Genomic DNA, 17,648 nt, shown 5'->3' on the forward strand with positions numbered 1-17,648 from the left:
GAATTATCGTGCAAATTTTTATCATACGATTAGATCGTATGATAAAAAACGAAAGACTTGAAGACCTGAAGATGGAGAAGCAAAGAAAGCGCGAGACATCTTTAGAAAAATTTCCAAATCATATCTCCGCGCTTCTTCAGTTTTCTTATCCTCCCGCTCTCATTTAGATTAGCGTTGATTGCGGCCGTGACGTTACAGCTCAATTTCTCGCGATCAAAACACGCTATCGCACAAAGAATCCTTAACGTCAGAAGCCAGCTCTCGTTATTTTTCGTCGGAATCGCCGGCGAGTCCCGATCACCCTCATAAATATTCAGGAGCGCCGCTTGGGATGCCGCGATGTAATAATACATGACGTCCCGGCGCCGCGACGACAAACGGGAAGAGAGAACCGTGAATCGTCTTACCTTATACGTCATTCCACGACCTTGACGCCGAGGGGATCGGTCGTTCCGTCACTTGCGCTGGTTCGTGACACTTTTCCACCTTCGTTGTGCTCACAAGAGGATCCAAGGAGAAAGATAGATGTAGGGGATAGAAGAGAAAGAGAGAGGGAGGGAGCGAGGGAGAGAGAAAAACAGAGAGAGAGAGAGAGAGAGAGAGAGAGAGAGAGAGAGAGAGAGAGAGAGAGAGATGACAGCTGTTTAAATATTAAGAAAAAAAGTTTCTGCTGGTGTCGTTTAACAGAAAATCTTACAACAGTTGCAAAGCTGTCGGCAGCGCAAGACACTAGTTATGTTCAACAGAGAAAGCAGTTTAGTAAGCGCTTTCCGCTGCTCTGACAGCAACTTTGCAACTGTTGTAAGATTTTCTTCTGAACGACAGTAGCAATTTGCGCTTTTCCAACATGTTTACTAGTGGCTGCTTTTTTTTTCCAGTATACTTTCGATATGCTGAACCGCTTAGTAAGCCGTTAGCAGCGCAGCGCAAAGCGTTCTTTCTGCTAAACGTAATCACTGATTAAGCCGCTTCCCCAGATAGCACAGAGAATTCAAAAAGAATTCAAAAAGAACTCAGGCAAATTCTGAATTTACTTTCAGATGTAAAAAGAATTTTTCAGAGTTTAGTTCAGTGAAAAGAATTCTTTTTGTATCTAAAAATGAACTCAGATTTGGTGACATGCGACTGCCCAGTAAACATGCATGTCTAAAAGATGTCGAAAAGGTATCTAAAAGATATCTTATGCAACATTTTGTTGCATAAGACATCTTTTAGATATCTTTTCGCCATCTTTTAGACATGCATGTTTACTAGGTGAATTCTTTTAGAATTCTTTGTGTTATCTGGGTTCTTCTATTGAACATAACATTATATTTTATGATATTCAGCTATTCATCTATTCCATCTTAAGCGCATAATTTCAGTCGAATGCATGACGAATTGTCAAAGACAAACGTGTGTTGCACTTAATCCTAGTCTCCTGTAGATTTCTCTCGAGCTTTTTCGTTTACGTGCTAACATTCATAATCTCTTTTTTCCTACGATGATGACAAACGCGCCTTCCACGACGCGGGATTACACGAAGCCAGCTATCGATCAACGAATCGCCGAGTTAGTGAAGAGGAGGATTGGCGCACGGGAAGATTTACCTACGGAAAGTACAAAAGAGCGACTCGTACGTACTTTTCATCTGTGCTATTCTTTCGCGAATGGTTTAAATATTACACATCTCATCTTAAACGTTACTACACCTTATAGTACTCATTCATTAATGTAAGAAAGTGAAAGACATAGAATTTTACTAAAAAAAAATTACTACAGGATTTTGCAATATCGGGAAATAAATTAACATTTTGCAATAATTCACTACCCTTTTATTTCATGTGTACTACTTATATTTTTAGGAACCATAATATGCTATTAAAACACTTATTACCCACATAGCAGGAATATCCCAAATACATCATAGGGATATCTTGAAGATATCACATATCCCAAATATATCTTTAGGATGTCTCTATGTTATATTTTGGACACCTCTGCTGTGTGGGTATGTTTCTAGAAATGTTTTTAACGAAATTTATTATTCTTTAGCAAGAATAGACCTTGCTGCTGGTCTATTCCTGAATTAATAAAAACAGAATAAAATTGAACAAATTTTATTTTAAAAAATAATTAAATAATAAGATTATAAATAATAAGAGATTATAATCTGATTATAATATTATATATATAATTATAATTATTATGATATATATAATATATATAATTATATATAATTATAATAATTAAAAATGTATTTAAAAAAGAGGGATTATAATATTCTTTCCGTGTGCTAAACAATTTCTTCTATCCTTATAAGTTTCATCAGATAGAAAAGTTAAAATAATAGAAAGGCAAGTGCGCGAGCACGATTATTTTGCGAAAGTGTTGCGCTATTGAGAATGTTTGCATAGTATGGATTTTTCATTTTTGACCCTTTTTATTTTAGGCAAAATTTAAGGAATATCGTTACGCTAGGGAAGGATTATTGACGATTACGCATCGACACGTTTTAGAAACGGCGGCGTATATTTTGAACGCGAACGTTGAAGTGCTGGAGGAAGGGATCCTCGATAAGGACGAATACGTAGATGTGTTCAGTAGCTTTCTTGCTGAAGGTGGCAGACAAGTGATTCTGATATATTTTCAACCGATGACTCCACCAGCATTTGGTAATGATTGATATACTTATTTAAGTCTCATACAGCACAAAATCTCCTGGGGACGTCCTACAGGTGTCCTGAGGACGTAGAAATGTCCCCAGGACGTTCTCAGGACGTACTCTGGACGTCTCCTAGATATTTGTGCTGTTAGGGGTGTGCGTCATACTTTGGTGCGCTCATAAAAATTTGTGACAAACGACGGGAGGAAACAATAGAAATTACTATACCTGAGGAATTGATCTGAATTCTAATATTCTTCGGTTTTTTTGGCGATTTATGTTCTTAACTTGGATAAATATCGAAACGCTGACACCTTTCCACCAAAAACAAGTGATTTTTCGAGAAATTGTCTTCTTTACTTAGAGATTTATTGAAAGAATTCTATTATTCGATCAATTTAAACTGGATCATAACAAAGTTTTAATTTGATTACGATCCATCCAGCATCCGCGAATGTTGAAATATTCCAGAGGTGTCTGAATATGTGAAACGTTTCTGGAATATATTTTGGACATTTGTGCTGTGATGGAGAAAATATATAACGTCAAAGTGATGAGTTCAAGAAGAAAGATCGTCTTTACTTTCATCGAAGTATTATTAATTACAATTAACAATGGAGCTTTTGCAATATCTATATGGAAAGTGTAATAATTGTTTCTTTATTTGCAGTGTTTATTAGATATTCGCAATTCCATTATATCTCTTTCTTTCTCCATTCGTAAGCAATTTGAAGAAGGCGACGACAATATTGCTTTACATTGTATCGTTACGTCGTAATGAAATTTACATAATCTTAGAATCCGGACGATGGACGCCGCAACTTAGCGAGGAGCAAGAAGTTATGCGTTGTTGCATAACGGACGGTACCACCGAAGAGTTCACAGGCAAATGCGTAATAGTTTACCGATTAAAGTCAAATCTCGAGTTCGGAGTAAAGCAGCTACTCGATGTAAGCATCTCTTCGGTCAAAAGTTGACGTTCACGTCGAGAGAGTTAACTTACAACCGGGACTAAATTCAGGCTTAAATTTACATCGCATTTTCTGGATGCCGTGGCACTCATGAAATGTAAAGTTTTAACTCACTTTCGCACTGATAAAATGCATGAGTTTAACGAGATTGTACACAGTTTAAAGTACGCGCGCGGTTCAGGTGACTCTTTTCTCGAGTTTACGTCGAAAATTTCGCGCGAATAGAATATCTGTCTGAGGAGTAGTCCAACGAATGCAATAATAATTCTGTGTATTCAGTCAAATATGAAACGACATTTATTTGCATTTGACCAATGCAGCATTTCAGCATTTTAAACGCTCTTTGTATCTGTACGTCAGAAAAATATACGATCCAAAGCAAAATAGTTTTTGTTCTTGGGATTAGAATACAAACTGTCGAGTTTTGTCAAGTTAAAAGAGATATAAGATTAATAAAAATCGTGCGCTGAATATTAGTGCGAATAATTAAATTGTGGAAGGGTAAAATTGTTTGACAATGCGCCCGGGAAAAAAGAACCATATATGAATTTTGTTTATACATGATCTGTGTATAATCATATATAATTATATGTCTATAACAAAAGAAATATTGTTATGCAAATACAATATTTATATTTTTAATAGTACTTATATTTTTTATAGCACTAATGTTTAATTGAGTGAAACTACTTCTTGCCTTTTTTATTTAACAACATTTTTTTCTGTATGGACGCATATACGTCCATTAGCTTTATATTTTTCTTCGCTTTAATTTGGCAAAATTCATTAGTTGTACTTTAATTTCGAGAGTGAATCATTCCGCTTTAGAGCGTACATCTTTCTGGCAGACTTAAAAGTCGATTTAAAATGCTGAACATTGGTATAAATAAGTGACGTTTATATAAGTGGCCATATATGAATAAAATTTATATAACTTATATATATATATATATATATATATATATATATATAATCATGTATAATTTTATATTTTATATATTTTATATATAAAATTATATAATAAATTTGATTATTTTTAAAATTTTAATTATTTAGTTTAATTATAAATTTATTTTTTAAAATTATTTATTATTTTATTTATTTAATAGTAATTTTATAATAAATTTAATATTTTACATATAAAATTATATATTATTACATTTTTTTGGAAGTTTTATTTTGTGTTCTGCACAGGAAACGTATTACGCGTATGCTGAAGTAGATCCTGCGTCAAAGAGCGCATTGGCGGGTATATCCGATTTGATTACGCGCTTACATGTACGGACATTGACCGCCAACACGCAATGGGGAGAGCTGACGAAAAGCGAAACCGGAGAAAAGACGAGGGACGATTTTGTAGGCGATTTTAAAGATTTCTGTGAATTTCTTAGCAGTAAGCGAATTACATTTCCTTACATAACGACGCGCACACCTTTTGTTCAAATATCTAAAATCTCTGTTTTTCTCCTTCCCTAGTGACGAAAATAGATCTGGAGAATATCATGCGCTTCCAAGTTAATTGGGACTTTTATCAGAAATATTTGGCGCAACCTGAGAATATAAGAGAGAACATTCACAATGCGGACGTTATTACAGCTGCAGAAACTGACGTCCAAATATGGATGAAGACGATGGAACGAGTGCGATTTTTGCCGATTATATACCATCTCGACATTTAAGCGAATTAAGTAGCTTTATCATAAAATAAATGACTTTTCAGGCTGTCGTTGAGAGTCAACAATTACGCAGGGAAACCGAGACCGTAGGACCGTCCGCAGAACTCGCTTATTGGCGACGATTACTCGCTCGTTTTTCGTCGATAATGAACCACATCAAGTCATCTCATACTCAGTCTCTCATACGATTTCTAACAGAAGCGAGATCCAAAGTTATTAAGGTATACTGAATAAATATGTAATGCGTATTAAATCGAATGTCGTTCCCGTATTACACTTGGAGAAGAACTTTTGCCCCTTGCTAAAAATAAAAAGAGTAAAATAGGGTGTTAAATTGGAGGCAGACCATTTCGCGAAATTGAATTCTTAATCTTTAAAATTTGGTTTTGGCTTCTCGAAACGATTCTTTTCTCATTTCCTGCCATTCCCGACGTATCGCTGTTATTTTATGTTCTTTGAACGATCCGTTTAATTCTTTCGAAGGAATAAAGTATAGTGAGATACAATGAAACGTCGAGATAGCATGGTAGAGGGGAATTCAATTTAAAATATTTATTAAATTCTTCTCAAGAGAAATTGCGTGAGCATTGTGTGTATTCTATCGGCCAACTTAAGACGAGTACGAGATAGTGGAAGATCATTCGAGGATCAATCGATCTCTGAATTAACGATTAGGAAGTTCGAATTTTGCGGAACTGTTTCTCGTTATTTCGTTTCAACGATCTTATTTGAGCTGAAATAATTAACGATTGCGCATACGAATGATGTTTAATAATGAATAATTTTCCAACCGAGTTTTGTATGTAGAAATGGAAGAAATTGGAAGATCATGTTAGGCTGATACATATTCTGTCGCAAGACAACGTGAAATATCTGTACGCACTGGAAAAATTCACGCAACCATTATACAGATTGGATCCGACGAAAATAGGAGATTGCTTACCTGCGCTCATGTACGCTATAAGAATGATTTATGCTACATCACGATTTTTTAACACGAGAAAGATGGTGACCGCTATCTATGTCAAGGTATTTTTCTGGAATTATACTTTACAAAACAATTTTAAATAGCAGTTTCTAAGATATATCACAATATTTTGCCATTTATTGCGAAATTTGTTTGGGAAAGTTATAGTGGAGGATATACAGGGGAGATCGAGGCTATATAACCCTTGGAATATGTTGCCGATGTGCCTTTTTTCAGTAGTTATATACACTGAAGGAAAAATTACCTTAGAATCAACAAATATTTCTTTGATGGGTATCACTAACATATTTTTATTTAAATCTAAATTCTCTTTATTTAAATCAAATATTGTTTATCTGATTTAAGTAAACAATATTTGGTTTAAATAAAGAGAATTTAAATAAATATGTTAATGGCACCCATCAAAGAAATATTTGTCGATTTTAAAGTAATTTTTCCCTCAGTATAGTCAGAGTCAGTCACAACAATCAGTTGCCTGAGAAGTTGTAACTTTGAAATTCTAAAATAAAGAGCATCTAGCCCCGGTTTTTTCTAATTTTTTATATTTTATTAGTATTTATGGTGTATTTCTCATTTAGATAACAAATCAGATGATATTGGCGTGTAAAGCGTACCTGACGGAAAATGGTACAATAAGTATTTGGAACGAATCGAAGTATACCATGATATCTAAGATAAAGGTGAAGAGCTAGAGCGTAAACGTCTAAAATCGACGCGTTTCGTTTTGTTGACTTAAGCTAAATTTAAGAATCGGCAATTACTCTTCAGAACTGTATCAAGCTATGCGAGACATATCACAACTGTTACGACGATATGTGTAAGAAGGTCGAGGAATCGCCGGACGAAAAATCATTCGAGTTATCCGAGATGTATGTTTTCGGGAAGTTCGCTGCTTTTAAGATGAGAATAATAAAGGTAAAGAACGACACACGCGCCATGCGGTTTCACTATGGACGTAGTATATGGACCCCGCATACGGCCAGAAAGGTGAAGCCAATATGTACAGCCCTTCTATGTTCTCTGTCTCTTCCTGCACAGACAAAGTGTGTGATAAAATTTTAGTAAGACTTTTACTTGCCAGTCTAGTCGGGGTGCTGTTGCGCTCTATAATATGGAAACGAGAAATGGATGCACGCGCAACAAAAAAGTGACAAGGTAGGAAGAAAACTATAGCCCCTCTATTCTAGCTCTCTTTCTTTAGATGTTGGCTTCACTCTATTAGACGACATAACATAGGACATTCGGAGTCCATGTATACTATGTCCATGGGTTTCACATCGTTGCCTTATCGTTATCTTATTCGCGACTTACAATGTAGATCATGGACGTCCTTGAAGCAGCGCGAATGTACTCGATTCTGCATAGTTCCACGATAGAAGGAATCGACACGTACGCGCAAAAGTACACGGATCACTTTAAGAAAATTTCATCGCAGAAGTACGACCCGTTGAATCACAGGAAACCGTATTTCGAAGTCGATTACGACGAGTACAAAAAGAGCGTTGCGGAGACCGATGTGGAGCTCAGAGCATTTTTCTACAATCGCGTCTCCCTTGTACCGAGTATATCGCAGGCTTTAGAGCTGATAGCCAGGTAGTATCACATCGTGAATTTCTTTCCTAAGTGTTCAAAAAATCGCGTGTGGACGCGTTATAATCTCGCGCCTTTCAGATTCGAGAAGTTAAATCTGAAGCAATTGAGGATCGACAGGAAGTATTTGGAACTCATCGCAATGTACCAGCAAGAAATTGAAGACGTTCGCGACAGGTACAACGAGGATCGGTCCAATCCACCTGTGCCGAGAAGCATTCCGCCGATCGCCGGTCGAATCTTGTGGATTCGGCAGTTGTACAAACGCATCGAGGTCCCGATGAATATGTTTAGGTCGCACGAAAAAGTTATCACGAAGGAGCCTATGCAAAAGTGCATCAAAATGTATAACGCGCTCGTTACTGTGTTCATTCACTACGAACTTATATATCACAAAGCGTGGTACGCTTCGGCCGACATCGTGAGTTCACGTCATGTGCATCGTCAGTGTTGCGCTTAGATGGTTTTGAAATCATCTAGATGGAGATAAGATGAAATTCTGTAAATGCATCTTAGATGATATGGAAATGGTTTCACTTTTAGAGCATCTAGATGAAAGACGAGATAGTTATGCGATTCATCTAGGTTGCTTTCAGATTGTTTTTAGGTAATTTACATAAATATATAAAAAATTTGCGCATATAATAAAAAGGATTTATAAATAGTACTCATACTTTTATTTATAAGTTCTTATTTTTCAAAAACAAGAGTTTTTCAAAAGTATCATCTGATAAACGGTTTCTATGAGATATATATATTTGTTGTCCTGTATTAAAAAAACGCTCTATTGGCGAAGGCAGCAATGTATTGTAATCTGAAAAAAGTTCGTTTCATATTAAGGAAATTCGTCAGAAAATGCAACATTTTTTATTTCAACTTAAATAGGTGGTTCGATGTTATTAATATTGATGATTGGTTGTGTACTAAAATAATTTTTTTTCATATTATGAAAAAATCTTTAACTCTATTACTAGAAATAGACTTGTTTTCATACGCAGTCATATTTTTGGCGTATAAATTATCTTTATATATATTTTTTAAGAAAAAGTCTTTAAAATGTCATTAGTTAAAAATTCTAGGTAACAAATTCTATTGTTGGATATCGTATCAATATTAAAACAATTTTTTTAGATAAGATGGCACATATTTCATCTAAAATGAAGATGCTATATGCTATATGTTTTATCATCTAGATGTAGATTTTGTCCTCTAGATGTAGATCTTTTATCATCTAGATGTAGATGTAGGTTTTGTCCTCTCCATCTAGATGATCATCTTGATGGTTTCGTCTAGATACTAGCAAACATTGATCATCGTGTTTCTGAAATGATCTAGAGATTTTAGAATTCACCTTTGATCATTAGGTTCGCCTGGCGCTATCGTCCCCCATAATCGTGTGTCATCCGAAAACAAACAAGTACTTTTTGAATTTCGATTCTTACATATACGAGGCGATACGGGAGTCGGAGCACATGTCCAAATTAGGGCTAGAAGTACCGGATTTCATACAGATCCTAATCTTTTGCAAGGAGAAGATATTCTCGTCCTACAAAACAGTAAAGGAATTACTCAAGGAGAACAACACTCTCAGGTATAAAAATTAACTCACCGATCGTTGATTCAAAATATTCTCACGCAGAGATATTTAACTTGTCGTGCATGTGCGCGCAGAAAGTCTATTCCGATCTTATTCCTGAAATTAATGAAGATCGCGCTGATCAATCTCGAGATTGCCTTTCAACCCTGCCTGTCGGTGATTACGTGGTCGTCATTAAAGATCTCTCAAGTATGTGCTGATATAAAAAAGGCGATACATGATATGCAAATATTCGTCAAGGAAGTGCGAGATATGAAGGAAGCGCGGGTGGACGAAGTGCTGGAATGCATTGCGGAAATGATGATCCTGCAATTGGATAACTATCCGAAAAATCCGGAGCAATTCTTAGCCGATAACCTGGCTTTTAGAGATAAAATCGCGACTGATCTGGAAATCAAGTCCGCCGCGGCGGAAAGAGCTGTTATCATGATTATCAACCAGTTCATGGATCATGTGACTGATCCTATCGTGCAAGACGTCAAGTACAATTGGATGGATCCCGAGAAAGTGCACAAGCAAGTGGGATCTGAAACCAAATTAACAGAAGGATTCGAACCAGGTATAGTGTGTCCCGAAAGAATCGTTATGATGTTGCGTTAATTTTCGTGTTTTATTTGTTTTCTTTATATTTTTATTTTTTTGCATGTGTAACTACTTATTTTCCTTATAAAAATTTAATACTGTCAATAATAAATTGGCCAGATATTTTTAGTAATTTTATTACTAGTTACTATATATATAGTATACTATATTATATATACTATATATTATATATACTATATTATATAGTAGCAAGTAATAAAACTATTTTAGTAACACGTAATAAAACTAATAACTTTTTTGTTATTTTTCTGCTTGACGACTGTATGTATATATCTATTTTGTACTTGTATATGTCTCTGAAAGGATTTTATCTTACAGCACAATAAAGCAATATTCTAATCTATTTTATGTTTAAAATTTGTGCGTTAACAATCAATATCCGATTAATCGTAGGCTTCAGTCCTGTCGAGAGGACCGTGAGAATCAATCAAGTGCACCACGATTGTATGGAACTCTTTGCATATTTCAATAACAAATTGGTCGAGGCTTTAGTGAAGTGCACTAAAACTTCTCTGGATTTATTGAAGATGAAGGCGGAAAGTCTGAAGTACTTTGATGCACGCGTATTTTTATATACACGTTTCTATATTTCATTTTTATTTCGTGGTTTATGAGTACGCCGCGAATGCGAAGATTAAAATAAATCGACGTATATAAATTAATCCACTGTAGCGCATTGATGGAGGATATTCCGGTAGAAGAGCAAGAACCTCCGATCATGGTAACGAGCTTTGTTCTACAAATACCGAATATCGTCATCATTCCAACGATAGAAGAATTACAACACTATTTCGGCAAAGTTATAACGAATGTTATAGAAACGCACAAAAAAGTGGTTGTGTGGGGCCAACGATATTTCTCAATAAACATGAAAACGGAGCCGTTTAGAAGTACAGGTAATGATATGGTGAAATAAAAATTAAAACGATAAACGAATATTAGAGAGTATTAGAGAAATCAACATACTTACTTCTTTATGCTGACGTAATCTCGTAAATAATCTTGAAATATTTGGAATACAGGGTGTTCAACAATTTTTTAAATCCGATGGATTTTTACAGAAAAGGTTGCAAAGTGGATTTTCAACTGCTTTGTGCAAGTTATAACTTGCAATAACTAAAGGTAAAAAAATATTTTTTTTATAAAGAAATCAAAGTTACTTTAAATTTTTTAAATGGCATCATGCGCTTTTTTCTATATAATATTGTAGAGGACTTTAAGATGAATTCAACGCACTATCACAGATGTCATTTTTATCAACAATAATAGTAAAATAATAGGAACATTCGAACTTATGGAAACAAATGTTCAAATTGATACTATTCAAGAAATTCAAGGTGACCTTAAATTCTTTATGAAAAAAAAATTTTTTTTCACCTTTTGTTATTGCAAGTTGTAACCTGCACAAAATTACAGTTGAAAATTCATTTTCTTTAAGCCGTTGGAAGTGTTTAAAAAATCGTTACGCTGAATACTCTATATTTAACACTTATTTGTTCTTATATCACAAATTAGACAATCAAGATTCCTTCAACACCTATTTCCAACACATATCCGATCATAAAGAAATAATTCGCTGCTCGATGAGTTTGCAAGGTATAATATTATCGCTGAGGAATGACGTCTCCAGAGTCGGTCAGGTGTAAAAAGTTATTATATCGTTTACTTTAATTGTGTTTTTAACAGTATACGGCAATTTAAGTTAATCTAATTATCCATCAACGCATGGTAGGTGTATTTAAGATATTCTTATATATGGGCGGAAAATAGAAATGATATAATACAAAAGTTTGTCGACTCCGCGCCTCTTATACAAGAAATCAAAGAGAAATTTGTGGAATACGAGAATCTAATGAGAGAAATTGAAAATTTGCCTGATTATCATGTGGTCGGTCCGCTTCACATTAATATGGGTACGTAAAATAAATTTTACTACGATTATAATACTTTGTGTAAGCTTGATAAAATAATGATAATAATAACAACTATATGATTATTGAGTTTAGATGCAAAAAGTATATATAATTCTAGAAATTACTATGTTGTGCAGATAATCCTAATAATATATTTTACAGATAAGTTAAAATTAGCGTTTTACGTTGAAGCAAGTGCATGGAAGAAATCATTGGGCGTCATTTTGTCAAAGAGATATAAAGAAAAATTACAGAACATAACAGACTATATTCAAGAGAAAAATAAAATTCTGTCTAGAAATATTAAAGATTTAGAAGATGTTAGGGTTGCAATGAAATGCTTGGGAGAGATACGGAATGACTTTATAATGCTAGACATGGAACTGATTTTAATTGAAGAGACTTACACGTTGATGGGAAAATTTGATATCGACATATCCAAGGAGGAGCACGATATAGTAGACGGATTAAGATATAACTTCAGCAACATGCTCCATATGGTATCGATTTGTCGCTTTTATTTAAGTTCGCTTAGTGCCTTTTGATACACTCCACAAGTTCTTCATTAATAATATTATCGCTCTCTAAAGTTATCTTATACCTCATTACGATGAACGGTATCGATGTCCGCACATACGCTCCTTCTTCCAGGCAAAAGGAGTTCAAGCAGTTATATGTGAAATGCAAGAGCCATTGAGAAGGGAACTTGTCGGAGGAGTCGCAGTTCTCAAAAAGAACGTGAACGAATTTGACATCGATTTCGAACTTGACGGTCCGATGGTCGAAGGGATACCTGCAAAAGAAGCCAGTGAACGGTAACGCGCTTACTATTTTTGCAATAAGAGTTGCACATGCATACCGTCTAATATATTCAATTTTAGTAGAGTTTCAGTGGAATCTTAAAGATGGATATTTAAGTAATATAAATAATACGTTAATGGTAACTTCGTACATTGTTACATTACTGTTCTTCAAGGCTCATCCTGTTTCAAGCACGTTTCGAAGTATTGTGGGAAAGATACGAAACTTACAGCAGCGGCGAGAGCTTATTCGGCATGGAGGTGACGGAATATCCAGTTCTACAACAAAGAAAGAGAGAGATTAATTTATTACAGAAGTTGTACACATTGTACTTGCAAGTTATGCGCACTATCGATAGCTACTATGATATTCCGTGGACTGAGCTTGATATAGAGTCAATTGTGATCGAATTGGCTGAGTTCCAAAACAAGTAAATTAGATCAATCCGGCTAACGAGGTTTAAAATTGTAACAGCCGTTACGATAACGTGGCAATACGATTTCAGATGTCGCAGATTACCCAAAGCCATGAGAGATTGGCCGGCGTATATCGACCTCAGGAAGAAAATCGACGATTTTAACGAGATGTGCCCGTTATTGGAAATGATGGCGCACAAAGCTATGAAAGAGAGACACTGGGAAAGGATGTCTGCCCTGTGTAAATATTTCTTCGACGTGGAATCCGTAACTTTTACCTTGGCGCACGTTATGCAAGCACCTCTGTTGAAGTACAAAGATGACGTGGAGGTATTACATTCAAACAGACCACCAAGTTATCGTCTTCAATTTATATTAATCGTCGTTGAATTTTTGTGCACAACCTTTTGAGGCGTATCAAATATACGAAATAAACAAATTTATGAAGATTATACATGAAATCTGTGTGTTGTAGGATATATGTGTTAGCGCGGTGAAAGAGCAAGATATCGAAACCAAACTGAGGCAGATAATTGCCGATTGGACGGTTGTAAATCTGCAATTTGCCAACTTCAAGCAAAGAGGCGAACTACTGCTGAAGGGTGTCGAGACGGCTGAGATAATAGCGCAACTTGAAGACAGTTTGATGATCATAAGTTCTCTGCTGGCAAATCGGTATATTAGATAGCAGATCAGAAATTACCGAATTAAGTGAATAACGCGCGCCAAATCTATTTGACGTGCGATGCTTACAGTTATAACGCGCCATTCAAGAAAGAGATTCAATTATGGCAGACTAAGCTCAGCAACACGTCTGAGATATTGGCAAAATGGTTGACCGTGCAGAATCTATGGGCTTATCTGGAAGCGGTGTTTATCGGCGGTGACATATCGAAGCAACTGCCTACCGAAGCGAAGCGTTTCAATGTACGGATTACTGTAAACAAAATTGTATTAATAAATCGATTTATAACCGCTCGTTATTTTTCAGACCATCGATAAGGCTTGGGTCAAGCTCATGCTTCGCGCCCATGAGAAATTGAACGCGGTGGAGACGTGTACCGAGGATGAAACCATGAGCCAATTTTTACCTCATTTGTTGGAGCAATTAGAATCTTGCCAGAAATCTCTCAGCGGGTATAATTATCGGCAAAATAAAACGACTGTGCAGCCAATGCAATTAACAAATCTTATTTATGCAGCTATTTGGAGACCAAGCGTACTATTTTCCCAAGATTCTGCTTCATATCGGATCCTACTTTGCTGGAGATACTCGGCCAAGCCGCTGACTGCCACACGATACAGAATTATCTCGATGGATTTTTCGACAATATAGCGAAGGTGCCGAAATCTTGGGTCAATCAAAAAGTTTGATTCGATTCTTCAGTTAAATTCGACTTTGCTGCATTCAATGGAGACTAATTATTCATCAAGTTGTTAATCAAGTTGCTGTCGTCATCCGTGAACCTTAGCCATAATTTTAGCAGTTCTGTCTTAGAAGATATATCCTTTTATTAGAAGGTGGTTGGTTTACAGTCGAAAAAAGGCACAGAAAATCGGAATGAACAGTTTTTGACTTACTGACTGACTGACTGAAGGAAACCCACACAAGTGTCCGCCTCCGATTTTCATGGACTTGTAATATGTTGTACTTTATATCAAAATAACAGATACGTTTTTTATTATATGTACTCTTTCTCAAGTTTAGAGGATGAAATACCCCTTTGAAGAAAATTAGTTTTTTTCATTTGAAGGGAATATAATGAAAACTATAAAAGATAGAAAAAATATTTTGAATAAAAGTTGAATAGTTTAAAGAGTACTTTACAGAAATTATTTTAAAAAAATTACTTTGTTAATATTTCTTCCACTACTTCTTATTGTAATTATTAAAATAATTTCTGTAAAGTATTCTTTAAACTATTCAACTTTTATACAAACTATTTTTTTCTATCTCTTATAGTTTTCATTATATTCCGTTCGAATGAAAAAAAACCGATTTTCTTCAAAGGGATATTTTACCTCCTAAATTTGCGAGAGAGCACATATAATAAAAAACGTATCCGTTATTTTGATCTAAAGTACAACATATTACAAGTTTATGAAAATCGGAGGCGGACACTTGTGTGGGATTCTTTGTAAGTCAATATATTTGCTTTTTCCGGTTCTTTTTAGACACGAAGAAGTTTCCTCTAATCTAATAGTTCTCGTATGTAGTGCGCGAGAGATTAAGCGGCCGCGTAAAGCCGCAAGTTGCCGTAATATTTTATTTCACCACAATGTGTGAAGTCTGTATTTAATTCACCTTTAGATTTTCTCACTGTATATAATTCCTCTACATTCAAGTAGTATATGTTGGCGAGATAAAATTAACACAAAATATGACACATACCGCAGAAATAACCGGAAATGTTTCCATAATAACTTTCCGGTCGTTTTTGCGTAGGAACTTATTACATTCTTTCTCTCATATGCAGTTAAGCTTCTCCGAGAAAGAATATGAGAAAATTCTAGAGATGCATTCGCGAGAAGATGAGAGGATAGTGCTAGAGAAAGAAGTCGTGTGTACAGGAGGCGTAGAGAATTGGTTGAACACTTTGTTAACGGTCCATCAGCAGTCCGTTGGTGCTGTTATCTCATCAGGATTACAATCGCTTTATACGGCTGAATTTGATATTCTGTCATTAATAGAAAACTCCATCTTACAAGTGAGACAATACACGTATCGCGTGCTTAACGATTAGCAATTTAACATCAACTTGTTTTATATACCAAATCTCATACCCTTCTGCGCAATTTTTGTGGGAACGTAGAACAGATTGAATGAACATAAAATTCCCATGCCATTTTACGATATTCGCAGTAAATTTCAAGATATTAATTAAAGAAGATTAATTAATGATTACGCGCGATATGGTAGTTGAGTTATGATCGTTTGCCGTTGTATACTTATATATTAGGTCAAATTGAACAAAAAAGTCCCCTAGTATTTTGCACATAATTATATAGATATTTAGATATTAAAGAAAATTTATGAATTATTGTGCACAATCATGTAACAACTTTTTTCATTAATAATTAAAAATCTACGTGGTTATTTTCAAAATAATAAAGGGCTTTTTCGTTCAATGTACAAGCACACAACAGCACACATCACCACTACAGCTCATCTACCATATTGTGCGTGATCATTCACCAATCTTCTTTAATTAATATCTTGACTAGTATTGCTAATATTATTATTATCGCGCAAAACAGTATAAGACTTTTACGTTCACCTCAATTCGTTCTACGTCCTCACAAAAATTGCGCAGGAGAGTCTGGTAGACTATTTTGTATATATTTATCTTGATTGCAGGTCGGCTTATTAGCGTTGCAAATTTCATGGACGCGCGATTCCGAGATCGCGGTAACGACGGCTAAACGCGACAGAACGATCATGAAACGGACTAATCAGTGGTTTCTGGACTTACTCAACAGTCTCATAGAAGCAACCGTCAAAGATCTTACGAAGTATGCCAGGGTGAAGTATGAAGCTTTGATAACGATACACGTGCACCAGAGGTACGATTTCCAAGTATCCATTTCCCGTGCTGTGTAATTATCGCTCATGACACAACGAAGATTGCTAGAAGTAACGAAATTCTTTTCCCCAGAGACATATTCGACGAGCTGTGTCGTCTTCGAGTACGAAGTATACACGACTTCGAATGGTTGAAGCAGTGTCGTTTCTATTACGATGACGATACGGAGCAAGTCCCGGTCAGGATAACCGACGTGGAATTCGCTTATCAAAATGAATTTCTGGGTTGTACAGATCGTCTCGCGATCACACCGCTCACTGACAGATGTTACATAACTCTCGCGCAGGCCATGGGTAAGATACTCGGGTCAGCTTGAAGGGAGGAAGGATGAGTGTAGAATAACATTCGCGCAGCGTTGCTTACATCGTCGTGTCACATTTCTTTCGTTAATCCGTGCCGTGAATAATTTGTTCAGGAATGAACTTTGGCGGAGCACCAGCAGGCCCGGCCGGTACGGGTAAAACGGAAACAACGAAGGACATGGGGAAAGCGCTGGGAAAATACGTAGTGGTTTTTAATTGTTCCGATCAGATGGATTTTCGAGGTTTAGGCAGGATATTTAAAGGTCTTGCGCAGTCCGGCTCTTGGGGATGCTTCGACGAATTTAATCGAATCGATCTACCGGTGTTGTCCGTTGCCGCGCAACAAATAGCGATTGTGCTTAACGCGCGCAAAGAGCGGAAGCTGAGCTTTTTGTTCAGGTATCGACAAGAATCGGCCGTATCGGTCGTGGATTTTTAACAAATAAACAAATTCAGAATAATTGATGAGAATACAGCGCGGTGTAATCAAACTAAGATTTGCAGAGAAAGAGAGAGAGAGAGAGAGAGAGAGAGAGAGAGAGAGAGAGAGAGAGAGAGAGAGA

General features: G+C 35.9%; 1 protein-coding gene across 1 annotated transcript in view; it reads left to right on the forward strand.

Moving 5' to 3' along the window:
• Positions 1-1,486: 1,486 nt before the first annotated feature.
• The window catches only part of LOC116846209 (dynein heavy chain 8, axonemal), a 42,843-nt gene continuing 26,681 nt past the window's right edge, over positions 1,487-17,648 (forward strand). The window contains exons 1-28 of the mRNA XM_032819751.1: positions 1,487-1,615; positions 2,432-2,654; positions 3,443-3,594; positions 4,810-5,008; positions 5,092-5,255; positions 5,336-5,512; positions 6,099-6,320; positions 6,858-6,959; positions 7,048-7,194; positions 7,715-7,872; positions 7,951-8,135; positions 9,624-10,025; positions 10,463-10,616; positions 10,742-10,965; positions 11,594-11,709; positions 11,802-11,982; positions 12,145-12,482; positions 12,634-12,797; positions 12,959-13,213; positions 13,289-13,529; positions 13,675-13,874; positions 13,955-14,126; positions 14,191-14,336; positions 14,402-14,540; positions 15,677-15,907; positions 16,558-16,727; positions 16,856-17,076; positions 17,199-17,484. Of these exons, the coding sequence (XP_032675642.1) occupies positions 1,487-1,615; positions 2,432-2,654; positions 3,443-3,594; positions 4,810-5,008; positions 5,092-5,255; positions 5,336-5,512; positions 6,099-6,320; positions 6,858-6,959; positions 7,048-7,194; positions 7,715-7,872; positions 7,951-8,135; positions 9,624-10,025; positions 10,463-10,616; positions 10,742-10,965; positions 11,594-11,709; positions 11,802-11,982; positions 12,145-12,482; positions 12,634-12,797; positions 12,959-13,213; positions 13,289-13,529; positions 13,675-13,874; positions 13,955-14,126; positions 14,191-14,336; positions 14,402-14,540; positions 15,677-15,907; positions 16,558-16,727; positions 16,856-17,076; positions 17,199-17,484 (5,498 nt within the window). The remainder of the gene's footprint in view (positions 1,616-2,431; positions 2,655-3,442; positions 3,595-4,809; positions 5,009-5,091; positions 5,256-5,335; positions 5,513-6,098; positions 6,321-6,857; positions 6,960-7,047; positions 7,195-7,714; positions 7,873-7,950; positions 8,136-9,623; positions 10,026-10,462; positions 10,617-10,741; positions 10,966-11,593; positions 11,710-11,801; positions 11,983-12,144; positions 12,483-12,633; positions 12,798-12,958; positions 13,214-13,288; positions 13,530-13,674; positions 13,875-13,954; positions 14,127-14,190; positions 14,337-14,401; positions 14,541-15,676; positions 15,908-16,557; positions 16,728-16,855; positions 17,077-17,198; positions 17,485-17,648) is intronic.

Source organism: Odontomachus brunneus, unplaced genomic scaffold, assembly GCF_010583005.1.
Source record: "Odontomachus brunneus isolate Ranch 3 - 2012 unplaced genomic scaffold, Obru_v1 Obru_scaffold_062, whole genome shotgun sequence".
NCBI classification, from domain to species: domain Eukaryota; kingdom Metazoa; phylum Arthropoda; class Insecta; order Hymenoptera; family Formicidae; genus Odontomachus; species Odontomachus brunneus.